The sequence below is a fragment of the Schistocerca gregaria genome, chromosome 1, assembly GCF_023897955.1.
Source record: "Schistocerca gregaria isolate iqSchGreg1 chromosome 1, iqSchGreg1.2, whole genome shotgun sequence".
In the NCBI taxonomy this organism is placed as follows: domain Eukaryota; kingdom Metazoa; phylum Arthropoda; class Insecta; order Orthoptera; family Acrididae; genus Schistocerca; species Schistocerca gregaria.
Window position 1 is genome coordinate 469,759,718 of NC_064920.1, and position 15,453 is coordinate 469,775,170.

The following is a 15,453-nucleotide window of genomic DNA, read 5'->3' on the forward strand; positions in this document are numbered from 1 at the left end:
CCAATTTAGAGCGGCGAGGTATAAATTTTGTTTGGCGTGTCCATCGAGGTCTGAGGTATAATCAGGTTGCCACTGGTGCCTTCATCTTGGCCTTCAAGGGTGATACATTACCCAAGAAGGCAAGGTGATGGTCTACCTCTGTGATGTAAGGCCCTAGATCCCTCCCCCAATGTGGCCCTTTAAATGCTGAAAGTTTTGCCATATGCCTTCCTGTTGTACTTCCAGTGTCACATGTCGAGATTGCAGACGCCCATCACATCCTCCTTGTGCGCCGCCTCCAATCTGTGTCAACTGCAGAGAGCACCATTCACTCGTCTGTCTGCTGGGTTTTCCAGAAAGAAAGGAAAATCATGGAGTAAAAGACCCTGGACAGACTGACTTACACTGAAGCTAAGAGGAAATTTGGACGCCCACATACTGTACATACGACATTGACTTATGCTGCCATTACAACAGTTCTAGCCCCATCAGTTCCGCCAACCCCAGTCACCTCTAAGAGCCAGAAGACTACACCTGCCCCCTTGATGGTGGGGGGGGGGAGGGGTAATTCCCTCCCTGTTGCTCCTACACCACCTTCTTCAGGAACAACACCCTCTCCCCCCCAACCGTCGGGGATATGTCCCCACTTCTGCCCTGGGGAAGAGTAAGTCTTCTTTGGCTCCTCTCGCTAGGAAGAGGTCCCTTGGGTCACTCCCTTCCCAGGTTTCTGCTAGTGGGAAAGTTGACACACACCAGTGGCTGAAGAGCCCAAAAGCAGCTGGTTGTAGGGCTTCACGCTCATCCTCAGTCCCAGAGACTGTATCAGTGAAGTCCTTCCAGCCAAGGAAACCCATGAGCAGCAAAATAAATCCAAAAAGAAGATCCCCAAGACCAAAGGAATTGCAGCGATACCCACACCACCACTACCTACAAACTCTGCGTCTGTGGATGAGGTGGAGATTCTGGCGTCCACTGAGAGCCTGGATCTCGCCAGACCCTCAGACACAATGGATACTGACTGTTCAGGCAATAAGTCGGTGGCAGCAGGTGACCCTGAAGCCTCATTGAATGTTCCATGCCTTCCCAGTCTCACAATTACATTATCCTCCAGTGGAACTGCGGCGGTCTTTTCCACTGCCTGGCTGAGCTACAGCAACTGTTAAGCTTTAAACCTGCTTTCTGTATTGCCTTCTAGGTAACCTGGTTCCCAGCAATGCGGACCCCTACCCTCTGCAACTATAAGGGATATTACAGGAACCGTAGCGACTATAACGGAGTGTCAGGTGGAGTTTGCGTTTATGTCCTGAACTCAGTCTGTAGTGAAACTGAACCTCTTCAAACCCCTCTTTAAGCTGTGGTTGTCAAAATAAGGACGACGCAGGAAATAGCTGTCTACAATGTATATCTTACTCCAGATGATACAGTACTCCTGAATGTATTAGCTGTACTGACTGATCAACTCCCTAAACCTTTCCTACTTTTGGGAGATTTTAACGTCCATAACCCTTTGTGGGGTGGCACTGCGCTTACTGGGCGAGACAGAGATGTCGAAATTATACTGTCTGCCTCTTAAATACTGGGGCTATCACAAATTTCATTGTAGCTCATGGTAGTTACTCGGCCTTACATTCATCAATTTTTCGCCCAGGACTTCTCCCATCTATCCACTGGAGAGCACATGACGACCTTTGTGGTACTAACCACTTCCCCATCGTCCTGTCACTGCTACAGCGTCAGGCCCACGGACGCCTGCCCAAATGGGCTTTAAACAAGGCAGGCTGGGAAACTTTCACCTCTGCTGTCACCGTTGAATCCCTCCCACACGGGAACATCGATGAGATCGTTGTGCAGGTGACTACAAGAATCCTTTCTGCGGCAGAAAACGCTATCCCTCGCTCTTTAGAGTGCCCCCAGCAAAAGGCAGTCCCTTGGTGGTTGCCAGAAGTCGCTGAAGCAATTAAGGAGCGTCGGCTAGCTCTACAGCGGCATACGTGGCACCCTTCCCTGGAGCACCTCACAGCCTTTAAATGGCTCCGTGCGTCTGCATCGGAGAATTACCCCCCAGCCTTTAGCACTCTCAAATGGCGCGGGAAGGGAATGTCCTCTCGTTCATTAAATGCAACAGTGAATCCTATAACGCCCAATTTACATGGTGGAAGCTCCTCAGTGGTCGTGCACATTGGGCCAGATCGGATCCGCAGTCAGATTATTGAACATCTCTCATCTGACTACAAGCGACATCTCCTAATCATCTTCAACCGGATCTGGTGCGATGGCGTCTTTCCACCGCAATGGTGGGAGAGCACCATCATTCCGGTGCTCAAACCCGGTAAACACCTTCTTGATGTGGATAGCTATCGGTCCATCAGCCTCACCAACGTTCTTTATAAGCTGCTGGAACGTAAGGTGTGTCGACGGTTGGGTTGGGTCCTGGAGTCACGTGCCCTAGTGGCTCCATGTCAGAGCGGCTTCTGCAGGGTCGCTCTACCGCTGATAATCTCGTGTCCCCCGAGTCTGCCATCCGCACAGCCTTTTCCAGACGCCAACACCTGATTGCCATCTTTTTGGATTTACGAAAAGCATATGACACGATCTGGCGACATCATATCCTTGCCACATTATACGAGTGGGGTCTCCGAGGCCCGCTCCCGATTTTTATCCACAATTTCTTGTCGCCTCGTACTCCCCGTGTCCAAGTTGGTGCCTCCCATAGTTCACCCATATACAGGAGAATTGGGTCCCTCAGGGCTCTGTATTGAGATTATTTTTAGTGGCCATTAATGGTCTAGCAGCAGCTGTATGGCTGTCCGTCTTACCCTCTCTATGCAGACGACTTCTACATTTCGTACTGCTCCACCAGTACTGGTGTTGCTGAGCGGCGCCTACAGGGAGCCATCCACAAGGCGCAGTCATGGGCTCTAGCCCACGGTTTCCAGTTTTCGGTCGCGAAGTCGTGTGCTATGCACTTCTGTCGGCGTCGTACTGTTCATCCGGAACCAGAACTTTACCTTAATGACGATCCACTAATGGTAGTGGGGCCATATCGATTCTGTGTGTGTGTGTGTGTGTGTGTGTGTGTGTGTGTGTGTGTGTGTGTGTGTTGTGTGTGTGTGTGTGTGTTGGGGCTTATGGGCGCTCAACATCGATGTCATCAGCGCCCTGACACACATTAAAAGGAACGAATGTGGACAGACCTAATAAAACTGAAGCACACACTCAAAGAAAGCAGGAAAAGAAGGAAAATGCTACCTAAGAAAGTAAAACTGAAGGAAAGGGAAAACATAGCAACAAGAATGCTGGTTTTCGACGCCCAATTGACTTGGCTTCCTCACCTTCGTCAGCTTAAACGGAAGTGCTGGCAGCACCGCCTTGACTATGGGAGTCTGGTTTATGGTTCGACGGCGCCCTCAGCGCCCTCAGCGCTGCCCGTTTACTCGACCCAGGGCACCAAACGACAGAAGCTTTTAGGACGAGTCCGGTGACCAGCGTCTTGGTGGAGACCGGAGTCCCTCCATTGCAGGTTAGGCATGCACAACTGCTGGCCAGTTACGTTGCACACGTTCGTTGTTCTCCTGCGCATCCGAATTACCGTCTCTTTCTCCCATCCACGGCCGTTCATCTCCCGCATCGGCGGCCGTCAGCGCTTCCAATTGCAGTTCGTGTCTGATTACCACTTTCTGAACTGGAGTTCTTTCTTTTACCACCTCTGCTTCATGTTCACCTCCATGGTGTACACCTAGGCCGCGGCTTCGCCTTGACGTTTCACATGGCCCTAAAGAGTTAACCCCGCGGCTCTGTGCTGCCACTTCCTCTTGGTTCTTGACATGTACTGAGGCCATGAAGTGGTTTACACCGACGGCTCGATGGCTGATTATCACGTCGGCTTCGCGTATATCCATGGAGGACATGTTGAACAGAATTCCTTGCCCAATGGATGCAATGTTTTCACAGCCGAGCTGGTAGCTATATCTCGTACTCTTCAGCACATCCGTTCATGCCCTGGGGAGTCGTTTCTTCTGTGTACTGATTCCCTGAGCAGTCTACAAGCTATCGACCAGTGCTACCCTCGTCATCCTTTGGTAGCGACCTTCCAGGAGTCGAGTCCATGTATGCCCTGGAATGGTCCAGTCGTTCAGTGGTGTTTGTCTGGACCCCAGGTCACGTCAGAATCCCAGGCAACGAACTTGCTGACAGGCTGGCCAAACAGGCTACGCGGAAACCGGTCATGGAGATCGGATTTTCTGCGACTGACCTGCGTTCAGTACTACGCCGTACGGTTTTGCGGCTTTGGGAGACGGAATGGCATAACCTCAGTACACACAACAAACTGCGTGCCATTAAGGAGACTACGAAAGTTTGGAAGACCTCCAGGTGGGCCTCTCGCAGGGACTCTGTGGTTCTCTGTCGGCTTCGCATTGGCCATGCTTGGGTGACACACGGCTACCTCTTGCGCCGTGATGACCCATGTCTGTGTCGGTGCGGCCTCCGGTTGACAGTGGCCCATTTCTTGGTGAGCTGTCCTTCTTTGGCTGCCCTGCGACGGACTCTTCAGTTACCGGATTCGTTGTAATTAATTTTAGCTGACAACGCCTCATCGGCTAATTTAGTTTTACGTTTTATACGTGACGGTGGGTTTTATCATTCTATATAAGTTTTTGCACATGTCTTTTGTCACTTTATGTTCTCCACCCTAATGCTTTTAGGCTGGATCCTTAATGAGTCGTAGAGTGGTTGGCTTTTCCTTTTCATTCTTGTGGTCGGCCAGTCACGGGCATCTGCTCTCTTGTTTTTATCCCTTCTACCTGTTTCTTGCTTCTCTCTGTGGTTTTCTTTTCCTGTTTTGTCCGTAGTAGTGTTGGTTGTCCTTCTGTCGTTCTTCTGGTTCTTCCATTCTTCTATTATTATGCTGTACGTCTCCTTTCATTTCTTCTTTCCCTTGTGTAATTATCTTACCAGGAACAAGGGACCGATGACCTCGTAGTTTGGTCCCTTCCCCCCCCCCCCCCTCCCTCCTTTAAACCAACTAACCAACCTATTTTGATTCCTCTGACTTTTGTTGTCGCCGTATCGATGCGCAGGACTCTGAATTGCTGCAATCTTTTCCATTGAACTAGAGAAAAATTGCACAGGCCTCTGAAGCGGACCCTGATCTGAACATTTTGTTGCATTGCATTCGCAACTCTTGGCCTCTCTCATTGAACAGTATTCAGAACGCAGTAGTGTGCCGATACTTCGGTCGTCGGTATAACCTCTCAGTACAACAACATGTGCTTTTACTACAATCTGACAGTGAACAATCGCGTCTGCTCATTCCCACAATGTTGCAAAAGGATATGTTACAACTGCTTCACCGAGGACATTCGGGAATTGTTCGCACTGAACAGTTAGCCGGCTGCCACTGCACTGTACCTGTCAGGGTAAGGACGCCCACATTGAGCAGTTGACGTCAGTGTAGCGCATGCGCGGAAAACCAATCTGCTCCGCCACATACGTTCTCAGGTTGGCCTAAGATTCAATCCCCCTGGCAACGAGTGCACATAGACTTTGGAAGACCATTTTGGAACACTCGATGGGTCATAGTGGTAGACTCTTCTGGCAAGTTCCCATTTGCGTTGCCTATGAATTCTACCATGTCACGTAGCGCCGTTCAAGTGCTGTCCTGCATTTTTTTAAGTTGAAGGATTGCCTGAAGTCATTGTTACGGACAACCGACCACAGTTGACGTCACATGACTTTGAACAATTCTGTGAACAAAATTGCATTCGTCATCTAACAAGTGCTTCGTTTCGTCTGCAGTCCAACGGCGAAGGGAAACGCTTTGTTCGCACCTTCAAACAAATGGTCAAGCTTTGCACCTCCCACACACGGGAACAGGCACTGCAACTCAGTTTTTCTCCTCTTATCGCTCTCATCCACTCGACGGAGCATCACTTGCGCAACTTCTGCAGGGCCGCCACCATTGGACGCTGCGTCACTTGTTCCACGCACTGCAGTATCCGATGCCGCCGATGGTCTGCAAGTATCGCTTTGCACCGCGTGATCTTGTTCTCTACAGGGATTTTGCCCGAAGTCAGCGCTAGGAGCGAGGCGAGATCCAGTAACGCATTGGGACATATCTGTATCTAATTGCAGGTCCCGATGGTTTGCAGCCCAGTTACCAGAATCAAATTCGTATTTGTTGTTTCCCCCGTGATTCTGCTGCTTTTCTTTTCCCAAAGTTCATGGCTTCACGAAACCACTCGGCCATCGCAACCGCCATCTGCTGCCGCCATGGCAACCCAGCACGAGCCAATGGACGTCGCGCCCTCGCCTCCACCTCCGCCGCCGTCGCCTGCTCTTCGACCCGATGGACCTGGACACGCCGTCGCCGTCCTCGCCCCAGGAGACGCCCTCAAGACTGGACGTGTATCCTGCGCAGTGTTTTCGGGAGGGCGTTCCTCTGCTTTCGAAAGCCAGATGGTGGGGTAAGATCGGGAGTGGGCCGTTCTCTACACTACGGCTCCCCCACCATTGTCGTTCGCATCTCCAGTACACGACAACGATGCGATGTTTCGGGGAGGAGGAATGTGCTGGCGTACGCCTTCGCCAGCACACCGGTCGGCACTAGGAAATATTGCATAACAGGCGGTGAACTAAGCGCGCCTATGGCGAGAGAAGACCAAGACACGCCCCCAGGCTCCACGCCGATAACGTCCCCTAGGCAACGTGCATATACGCCGCCGCCACCGACCGCGCTGTCTCAATCTCTCAATTCAGTATCTCAGTACGTCACATCGGTGCTCAATGCATTCCACCTCAATACGTCGCACTGTGCGGTAGTCTTCCATAGTGATAGTCGTTGCCTCGAACCTTTGTTCGCTGTGAGGAAATGTTAGCCATTGGCCATTAAAATTGCTACACCAAGAAGAAATGCAGATGATAAACGGGTATTCATTGGACAAATATATTGTACTAGAACTGACATGTGATTACATTTTCACGCAATTTTTGGGTGCATAGAGCCTGAGAAATCAGTACCCAGAACGACCACCTCTGGCCGTAATAACGACCCTGATACGCCTGGGTATTGAGTCAAACAGAGCTTGGATGGCGTGTACAGGTACAGGTGCCCATGCAGCTTCAACACGATACCACAGTTCATCAAGAGTAGTGACTGACATATTGTGACGAGCCAGTTGCTCGGCCACCATTGACCAGACGTTTTCAATTGGCGAGAGATCTGGAGAATGATCTGGCCAAGGCAGCAGTCGAACACTTTCTGTATCCAGAGAGCTCCATACAGGACCTGCAACATGCGGTCGTGCATTATCCTGCTGAAATGTAAGGTTTCGAAGGGGATCGAATGAAGGGTAGCGCCACGGGTCGTAACACATCTGAAATGTAACGTCCACTGTTCAAAGTGGCGTCAGTGCGAACAAGAGGTGACCGAGTATTTTAAACAATGGCACCCCATACCATCACGCCGGGTGATATGCCAGTATGACGATGACGAATACATGCTTCCAATGTGCGTCCACAGCGACGTCGCCAAACACGGACGCCAACATCATGATGCTGTACACAGAACCTGGATTCATCCGAAAGAATGACGCTTTGCCGTTCGCGCATCCAGGTTCTTCGTTGAGTACAGCACCGCAGGCGCTCCTGTCTATGATGCAGCGTCAAGGGTAACCGCAGCCATGGTCTCCGAGCTGATAGTCCATGCTGCTGCAAATGTTGTCGAACTGTTCGTGCAGATGGTTGTTGTCTTGCAAACGTCCACATGTGATGACTCAGGGATCGAGACGTGGCTGCACGATCCGTTACAGCCATGCGGATAAGATGCCTGTCATCTTGACTGCTAGTGATACGTGGCCGTTGGGGTCCAGCACGGCGTTCCGTACTACCCTCCTGAACCCATCGATTCCATATTCTGCTAACAGTCATTGGATCTCGACCATCTCGAGCAGCAATGTCACGATACTGTAAACCGCAATCGCGATAGGCTACAATCCGACCTTTATCAAAGTCGGAAACGTGATGGTACGTATTTCTCCTCCTTAGACGAAGCATCACAACAACGTTTCACCAGGCAACGGTGGTCAACTGCTGTTTGTGTATGAGAAATCGGTTGGAAACTTTCCTCATGTCAGCACGTTGTAGGTGTCGCCACCGGTGCCAAACTAGTGTGAATGCTCTAAAAAGTTAATCATTTGGATATCGCAGCATCTTCTTCCTGTCGGTTAAATTTCGCGTCTGTAGCACGTCATCGTCGTGGTGTAGCAATTTTAATGGCCAGTAGTGTAGTTGTGATAGGAACATGGACAATATTCAAGAATTAGTACATGTTATTTGATTGCTGCTAACCACGGAACTTCACACTGTACATCATTGAAGTAAAGTACTCAATAGGTTCCTGTCATAAAGCGTATTTTAACAACTTGTGGATTTTGTGTTGTAGTGAGTGGAAACCGGCTACATCCAGCCAGGAACATCATTACAAGAGGGCACAGCCACAACAGCGGCCGCAGTGTACTGCCTTTCATGATATGTCGTGGTTCGCTATACGTCCAAGGTGGTGCGTCTTATAGCCACCTTTTCGAGATGTCTAAGAAATACAAAGTTGCGAATGAAGTTTACTTAGAAAGTATAAAATACTGGCCTGTCCTATCCTCGCAGCATGGAGGTGGGGTCCCACAAGCCATTGGATATTCAAGTGCGATTGAGTAGGATGTCGTAAATTACGAGTTTCTATCCATGTGTGTTCGCCCTATTACAGCGCCATCTGTGGCGTGTCGAAGAAAATTCTTCAGACAAAATGTATGTTGGTTTTGGCGTAGAATCCCAATCTACAATAAAAACGGGGATAGCCTTTAAAGATTTCAAAGTCGCTACATGCCACCCACGCACAGGGAGCGGTGGCGGATCGAGTGTGTATATTTGGAATTAAAACTTTTTTTGACCCAATGTGTAGTTTTCAACGTCTTCAGTGGAAATGAGCATTCCTGTATACTTTTCTGTGGCATTTGAAAGAAGCTCCGAAGAGGACTTCAACAACCTATAATGTAGTGGACTTGATCAAATAATATAAAGGTCTGGAGTCAACAGGAGGGGTTCCACAAACATCTGTCCTATTATACCAAATGCAAGCAAACACGTAACTCATAAAGCCACATATTCTTTGCCTCTGACAGAGCCACGTCTATGTCTTTCGTCTGAAAAAGTGCTACTTCCATGCTTCCCAAAGACTATATACAGCTATAGCGCAAGGGAAGTCTGGAATGAGCACTGGATAACGTAATGTAGGAGAGACAGATCCTAATTTGATGGGAGATGGATGAGGCTTCGCAAAAATAAATAATTAGAAGGCTTCTGGTTTTGACGGAGTAAATCTTTAGTATAGAATCATACTCCTAAAGATCACAATTTCACAATATTTAAGTCATATGTATACCTGTCAACTTAGACATGATGGTGTGCCCTTTCTCATGTCATTGATTCTGTTTGAACTGCAGTATAGCTATTGCGAATCTTAACCATTGCTTAAATCAATCGTGAAGTCTCTCGAGTATGGACACTAGATGAAACACGGCAGTCAGTCACCTTTCATGTCATTTTATAGTTTTATCAAGTTCTGCAGAGCGTCGTTCCTCCTCCTGTGTTTTCTCACATTTTTACCATGTTACATTCTAATACGGTCAACCGAACTGATTGATTTTTATTTCCATCTCTATTATGTTTAATATTCAGCGCACCACAAACCCTTAACCACCTTTCCTAAATATCGATACCTGCTAATTACAAACGCGTGCACATGGGTGAATTTATGTGGAATTCCTTGGTTCGGCTTTTTACAGCGCCTTGGAACGGCCGTTCAATTTTATTTTTAGAAGCTGGATCGAGGTGCAAGTCTGATGCGGCATTTACCTTTCCGGGCTCTCATAACGCACGGTCTTGCGACTGATTCCCTCAGACCCAATCGTAAAACAAGCATGTGCTCTAATTTTAGGCGTTGAACCTATGGAAAATTTTGAGAAAAATGGTCTTGTCGAATGGTCAGTTCGCTCCCTCCAAGTTTTTCTGTCTTTGTGCACGGAAGCGAGGCAGATGAGATTCTGTGAACGGTTAGCGAGTCGCTGTGCTGGTGTCCTACGAGCATGACGTGCCGCCTCTATACGCATTTGGAAGGTGATTAAAGTGGGAAGTTACTTCAGTTTTGCCGCTTTAGAAATTTTCTGTTAATTTTAGTCATTTGTCAGAAGCATTAAGTAGTTCTCGCGAGTGAAAACTTTGCTGTCGCTTAGCTGGATTCAGATGGGACCGATTTTGTTCTTTATCCGGTCACTATTTACCTAATGCATCGTGACCCCGATTAAGTTTCGTGCTTCTTTTCGCTGCGATTCATGAGAAAGTTTTGACGAATTAGTGTTTACTACAAAATCATGAATTTTGCCTTCAGTTATTCTGTGAATGTTTCAATCTTCGTGACTGAGCACAGAGGGTCCAAGATGCTTCCGTTAGTCAGTTTTCTGAAGTTGAGGTAACCGCTCGAGTCTGTGAATAAATAGTTTGGAATCAACGTTTCCCAATATTCATACCAGCAAGTCGTTAACCTCATTGGCATTCAGCAGAAGATGGAGATGATAAGAACCGTTGCAGTCAATAGCAAGCTCGCAGCTACCGAAGAGTCCACGCTGTATGTCAAAAGTTGTGGCACTGAAGCACCAGCTACCAATAATTACATGTATTACATATTTTGTAAACAGTGGTTGGCTTTTAGAGGCACCTGGTCGCGTTAAGGATATGAAAGGGGATATAACACAATTAATAACAGGAGAGAGACGAAATGATATGTTAAGTGATGTACGCAGAATGTATCTCGGATGGATTGCCATAAGAAAATGAATAATCGCTAGTAATGAGCTAACATTATTCCTTGCAGAACTGAGATTACAACACTGTGTATGTGTGTGTGTAAGAGCTACAAATCACAGCGACTGATATTTGATAATACGAGGGCGTGCTGAAAAGTAAATTCTTCGAATTTGTTATGTGACAACTAGTAAAGCTTTTAAAATGAAAAATTGTATTAACATTCTACATCTTTATTCTTCATGTCTACATCTTTGTTTCTCAACATAGTCACCCAGGCGATGAACATACACTACATGATGAACAGTATCCGGACACCCCCAGAAACATATGTTTTCGTATTAGGCGGATTTTACTGCCACCTATTGCCAGATACTCCATATCAGCGACCTCAGAAGTCATTAGACATCGTGAGAGAGCAGAATAGGGCGCTCCGCGGAACTCACGGACTTCGAACGTAATCAGATGATTAGGTTCACTTGTGTCATACGTCTGTACGCGAGATTTCCAAACACCTAAACATTCCTAGGTCCACTGTTTCTGATGTGACAGTGAAGTGGAAACGTGAAGGGACACGTAGAGGACAAAAGCGTACAGGACGACCTCGTCTGTTGACTGACAGAGACGGCCGACAGTTGAAGAGGGTCGTAATATGTAATAGGCAGACATCCATCCAGACCATCACTGCGTCAGGATCCACTGCAAGTACTATGACAGGCGAGAGGTGAGAAAACTTGGCTTTCATTGTCGAGCGTTTCAGTCTGGAACCGCGCGTTCGCTACGGTCGCAGGTTCGAATCCTGCCTCGGGCATGGATGTGTGTGATGCCCTAAGGTTAGTTAGCTTTAAGTAGTTCTAAGTCCTAGGGGATTGATGACCTCAGATGTTAAGGCCCATAGTGCTCAGAGCCATTTGAACCATTTTTGAACCATGGGCGAGCGGCTGCTCATAAGCCACACATCACGCCGGTAAACGCCAAACGACGTCTCGCTTGGTGTAAGGAGCGTAAACATTGAACGATTGAACAGTGGAAAAACGTTTGTGGAGTGACGAATCACGGTACAGAATGTGGCGATCCGATGGCAGGATGTGGGTATGGCGAATGCCCGGTGAACGTCATCTGCCAACGTGTGTAGTGCCAACAGTAATATTCGGAGGCGCTCGTGGTGTTATGGTCTGGTCGCGTTTTTCATGGAGAGGGCTTGAACGCCTTGTTGTTTTGAGTGGCACTATCACAGCACAGACCTACATTGATGTTTTAATCACCTTCTTGCTTCCCACTGATGAAGAGCATTTGCGGGATAGCGATTGCATCTTTCAACACCTGTTCATAATGCACGGCCTGGGGCGCAGTGGTTACACGACAGTAACGTCCATGTAATGGACTGCCCTGCGCAGAGCCCTGACCTGAATTCTGTAGAACACCTCTGGGTGTTTTGGAACGCCGACTTCGTGCCAGGCCTGACCGACCGACATCGATACCTCCCCTCAGTGTAGCACTCTGCGAAGAATGAGCTGCCATTTCCCAAGAAATCGTCCAGCACCTGATTGGACGTATGCCTGCGAGAGTGGAGTCTGTCATCAACGCTAAGGGTGGGCCGACACCATATTGAATTCCAGCATTACCGATAGAGGGCGCCAGGAACTTGTCAACGACAGGCCAGTTTGTTGATACGCTCATGACAGAACGCTTGTTGACGGAGCCACAACCTGACCTGTACTTGCACTGCTTCATCACTATCTAAGTGAGGTCCACGATGGTGTTCTTTAAGTTTTGGAAAAAAGATGAAAGTCGGATAGGGCCAAGTCAGGACTCTGTGGAGGATCACAAATGACAGTGAACGCAAGATGTCGGATGGTTGCAGACGTCGCAGCGCTCCTGTGTGGGCTGGCATTATCATGCGGAGAGGGTGCTCCATGTGTGGATGGACTCTTGGAATTCGTGCTTTCAGTTTTCTGAGGGTCTCGCAGTATACCGACATAGTTCTACAATTCGGAGACCTCTAGCGGCAGAGGGTTGCAACTTGCGCCAGCGGAGCGCCGAACTCGACCGAGTAATGTGAATGACATGCAATACGTCAACCGATCTTGAGAATAGAATATAAAATTTGGTGGCATTACATTTTAGTACGTTCTCATAAATTCGAAAAGTTTCATGAAACTCAATATTTTTCTAGTCATTAATAGTGTATCCCCATAATAGTCATCTTAACTGTTGTGTTATTGGATATGGGATATTGTTATTGTTAGAAGGGACACTACGATCATCCATTGTGCGTTTTTCTACTAATTTAACAGTACAACTGCCGAAAATTAATTGAACTGTGATAACAGTTGACTAGGAGAGAGCTTACAGCCATTAAATCCAACATATGATCACAATGTGTGTGTGTGTGTGTGTGTGTGTGTGTGTGTGTGTGTGTGTGTGTGTGTGGTGTCTGTGTGTTCCACATCCCCTTCTAAACAACTCGACCGATTTCAACTAAAGTTGGTACACATATCCCTTACTGTCAGGCACCAATCGCTGTGGGGGTGAGAACCACCTACTTTCCATAATTCAAGAGCTATTACATCTTAAACGATGAGGTCATGAAAAAATCGGGCACTTTGCATTGCCGTTTAAATGTATAACTTCTGTGTTACGACCTGTATTCGCAATAAATTGCACAGGCAGTATCCACTTGTGACGCTAAATACATCTACAAAATTTTATCACCATACCACATGTAGGTCAGGAAATATGACTCAATAGACTATGTGATGTGCGAAAAACTGCCGCATTGTGCATGACGTCTAAATTTATTACTCCTTTGCTACCAATTATATTCGCAACACATTTTGCAGACAGTATCTACATATGCCGCTGAATCCACCTACGCAAGTATGTCATTGTACGGCACTTAGTTCAAGAGATATAAAGTCATAAACACTGAGGCACGTGAAAAAAAGCTGCTTCAAGCATTTTTCATAGATTTTGTCTTTGCTATTAAGACACTCCTAGAATCGTCTGCCCCCTTAGCTGAGTGGTCAGCGCTCTGAGTTCCATGCAGTGGGCCCAGGTTCAATTCCCGGCCGGGTTGGAGGATTCTCGGCTCGAGGACTGGATGTTGTTCTTATCTTCATTTCATCATCATCATCTTCAACACGCAAGTCGCCCAACGTGATGATGATGTTTTGTTTGTGGAGCGCTCAACTGCGCGGTCATCAGTGTCCACGCAAAGTCCCAATTCTTACATAGTCCACTTTCTACGCAAGCCAATCTAGCCACTCTCACGAATGATTATGATGATGAAATGACGAGGACAACACAAACACCCAGTACCTAGGAAGAGAAAATCCCCAACCCGGTCGGGAATCGAACCCGGGACCGCGTGAATCGCCCAGTGTGTTGTCAATGGGGAAGACTCGCAACTCCACTCGGGGACTGGGTGTTGTGTTGTCCTTACGTTCACATCGTCTTAAATGACATTCCACTGTTGACATGGGTGTGTGGGTACGTCCCGAGAGTCAATTAAAAAAAATGCGAAGCGCAAATGGCCGTGGACGAAAACGATTGATGTCTGTAGAGCAGTGAGGACCTTTGTAGTACAGATGTTTACAGAATCGCGTTCTTAATCTGGATACTGTACTTACAGATTTGTCCATTGTGCGTATAATTTTGTACCACTGTTTGATAATTTCAGAGGTATTTTCACGAATAAATGGAAATGAAATTTTTGCTATGTTTCACTACAAACACAGGACATTTTATGTTTTCATTTCTAATAGAAAATTGACAATACCCAGGCAATGATGGGTTTCTCAGCAAGTATCTTGTAAATCGGATATAGAGAAAGTGACCTCTACTGCAGAAAGAGAAATAAATTTAGGGATGACGGATGAAATTATCTAATATTACATGTAACTGTCTATACGTCATTACAGGAGGAAATAGTAGGTTATGGTTCGTACTTGCGTGTTTCTTGTAAAGCCGTACCCTACGAAGCTCTCGTCAAACACGGGCAGCTCTCCGCTGGCTGCCACATAGACCGGCTCAAAGGCCCATCCGTACTTGACGTTGTAAGCCACGGACAACTGCGTCGAAGAGGCGTTAGAGTGCTGCAGCCAGCGAGTCGGATCCAGGGACTTCTGGTTGTCCTTGAAGAATTCCCAGTGGAAAGGACGGGCCAGCCTGTCCTCCACCAGCTGTTGCAGCTCCCACTTGTCCTTCGGTGGGCCAGCCAGTCTCGCGTCCAGCTCGAACACCGGCAAGATGTACGCGCACCTGTAACGCAGACGAATAACGCTGTACTTACCGTAGACTTACAGCGGTTGGACAAAGGTATGGAAACATCCAAGAAATGCATGCCTGAACATAGCTGCTGAATATAGCCGAACCTGCAGGTTGCGCTGCTGTATTTGACCACAAACGAAACCTGTCGCGCCGGCCGGAGTGGCCGAGCGGTTCTAGGCGCTTCAGTCTGGAACCGCGCGACCGCTACGGTCGCAGGTTCGAATCCTGCCTCGGGCAAGGATGTGTGTGATGTCCTTAGGTTATTTAGGTTTAAGTAGTTCTAAGTTCTAGGGGACTGATGGCCTCAGATGTTAAGTCCCATAGTGTTCAGAGCCATTTGAACGTATTTGA

General features: G+C 47.8%; 1 protein-coding gene across 1 annotated transcript in view; it reads right to left on the reverse strand.

Annotated features, from left to right (window-relative positions):
• Window positions 1-15,453, reverse strand: part of LOC126353082 (beta-1,4-glucuronyltransferase 1-like) — a 174,560-nt gene that overhangs the window by 41,692 nt on the left and 117,415 nt on the right. Inside the window, exon 4 of the mRNA XM_050002736.1 lies at window positions 14,781-15,093. Within this exon, the coding sequence (XP_049858693.1) occupies window positions 14,781-15,093 (313 nt within the window). The remainder of the gene's footprint in view (window positions 1-14,780; window positions 15,094-15,453) is intronic.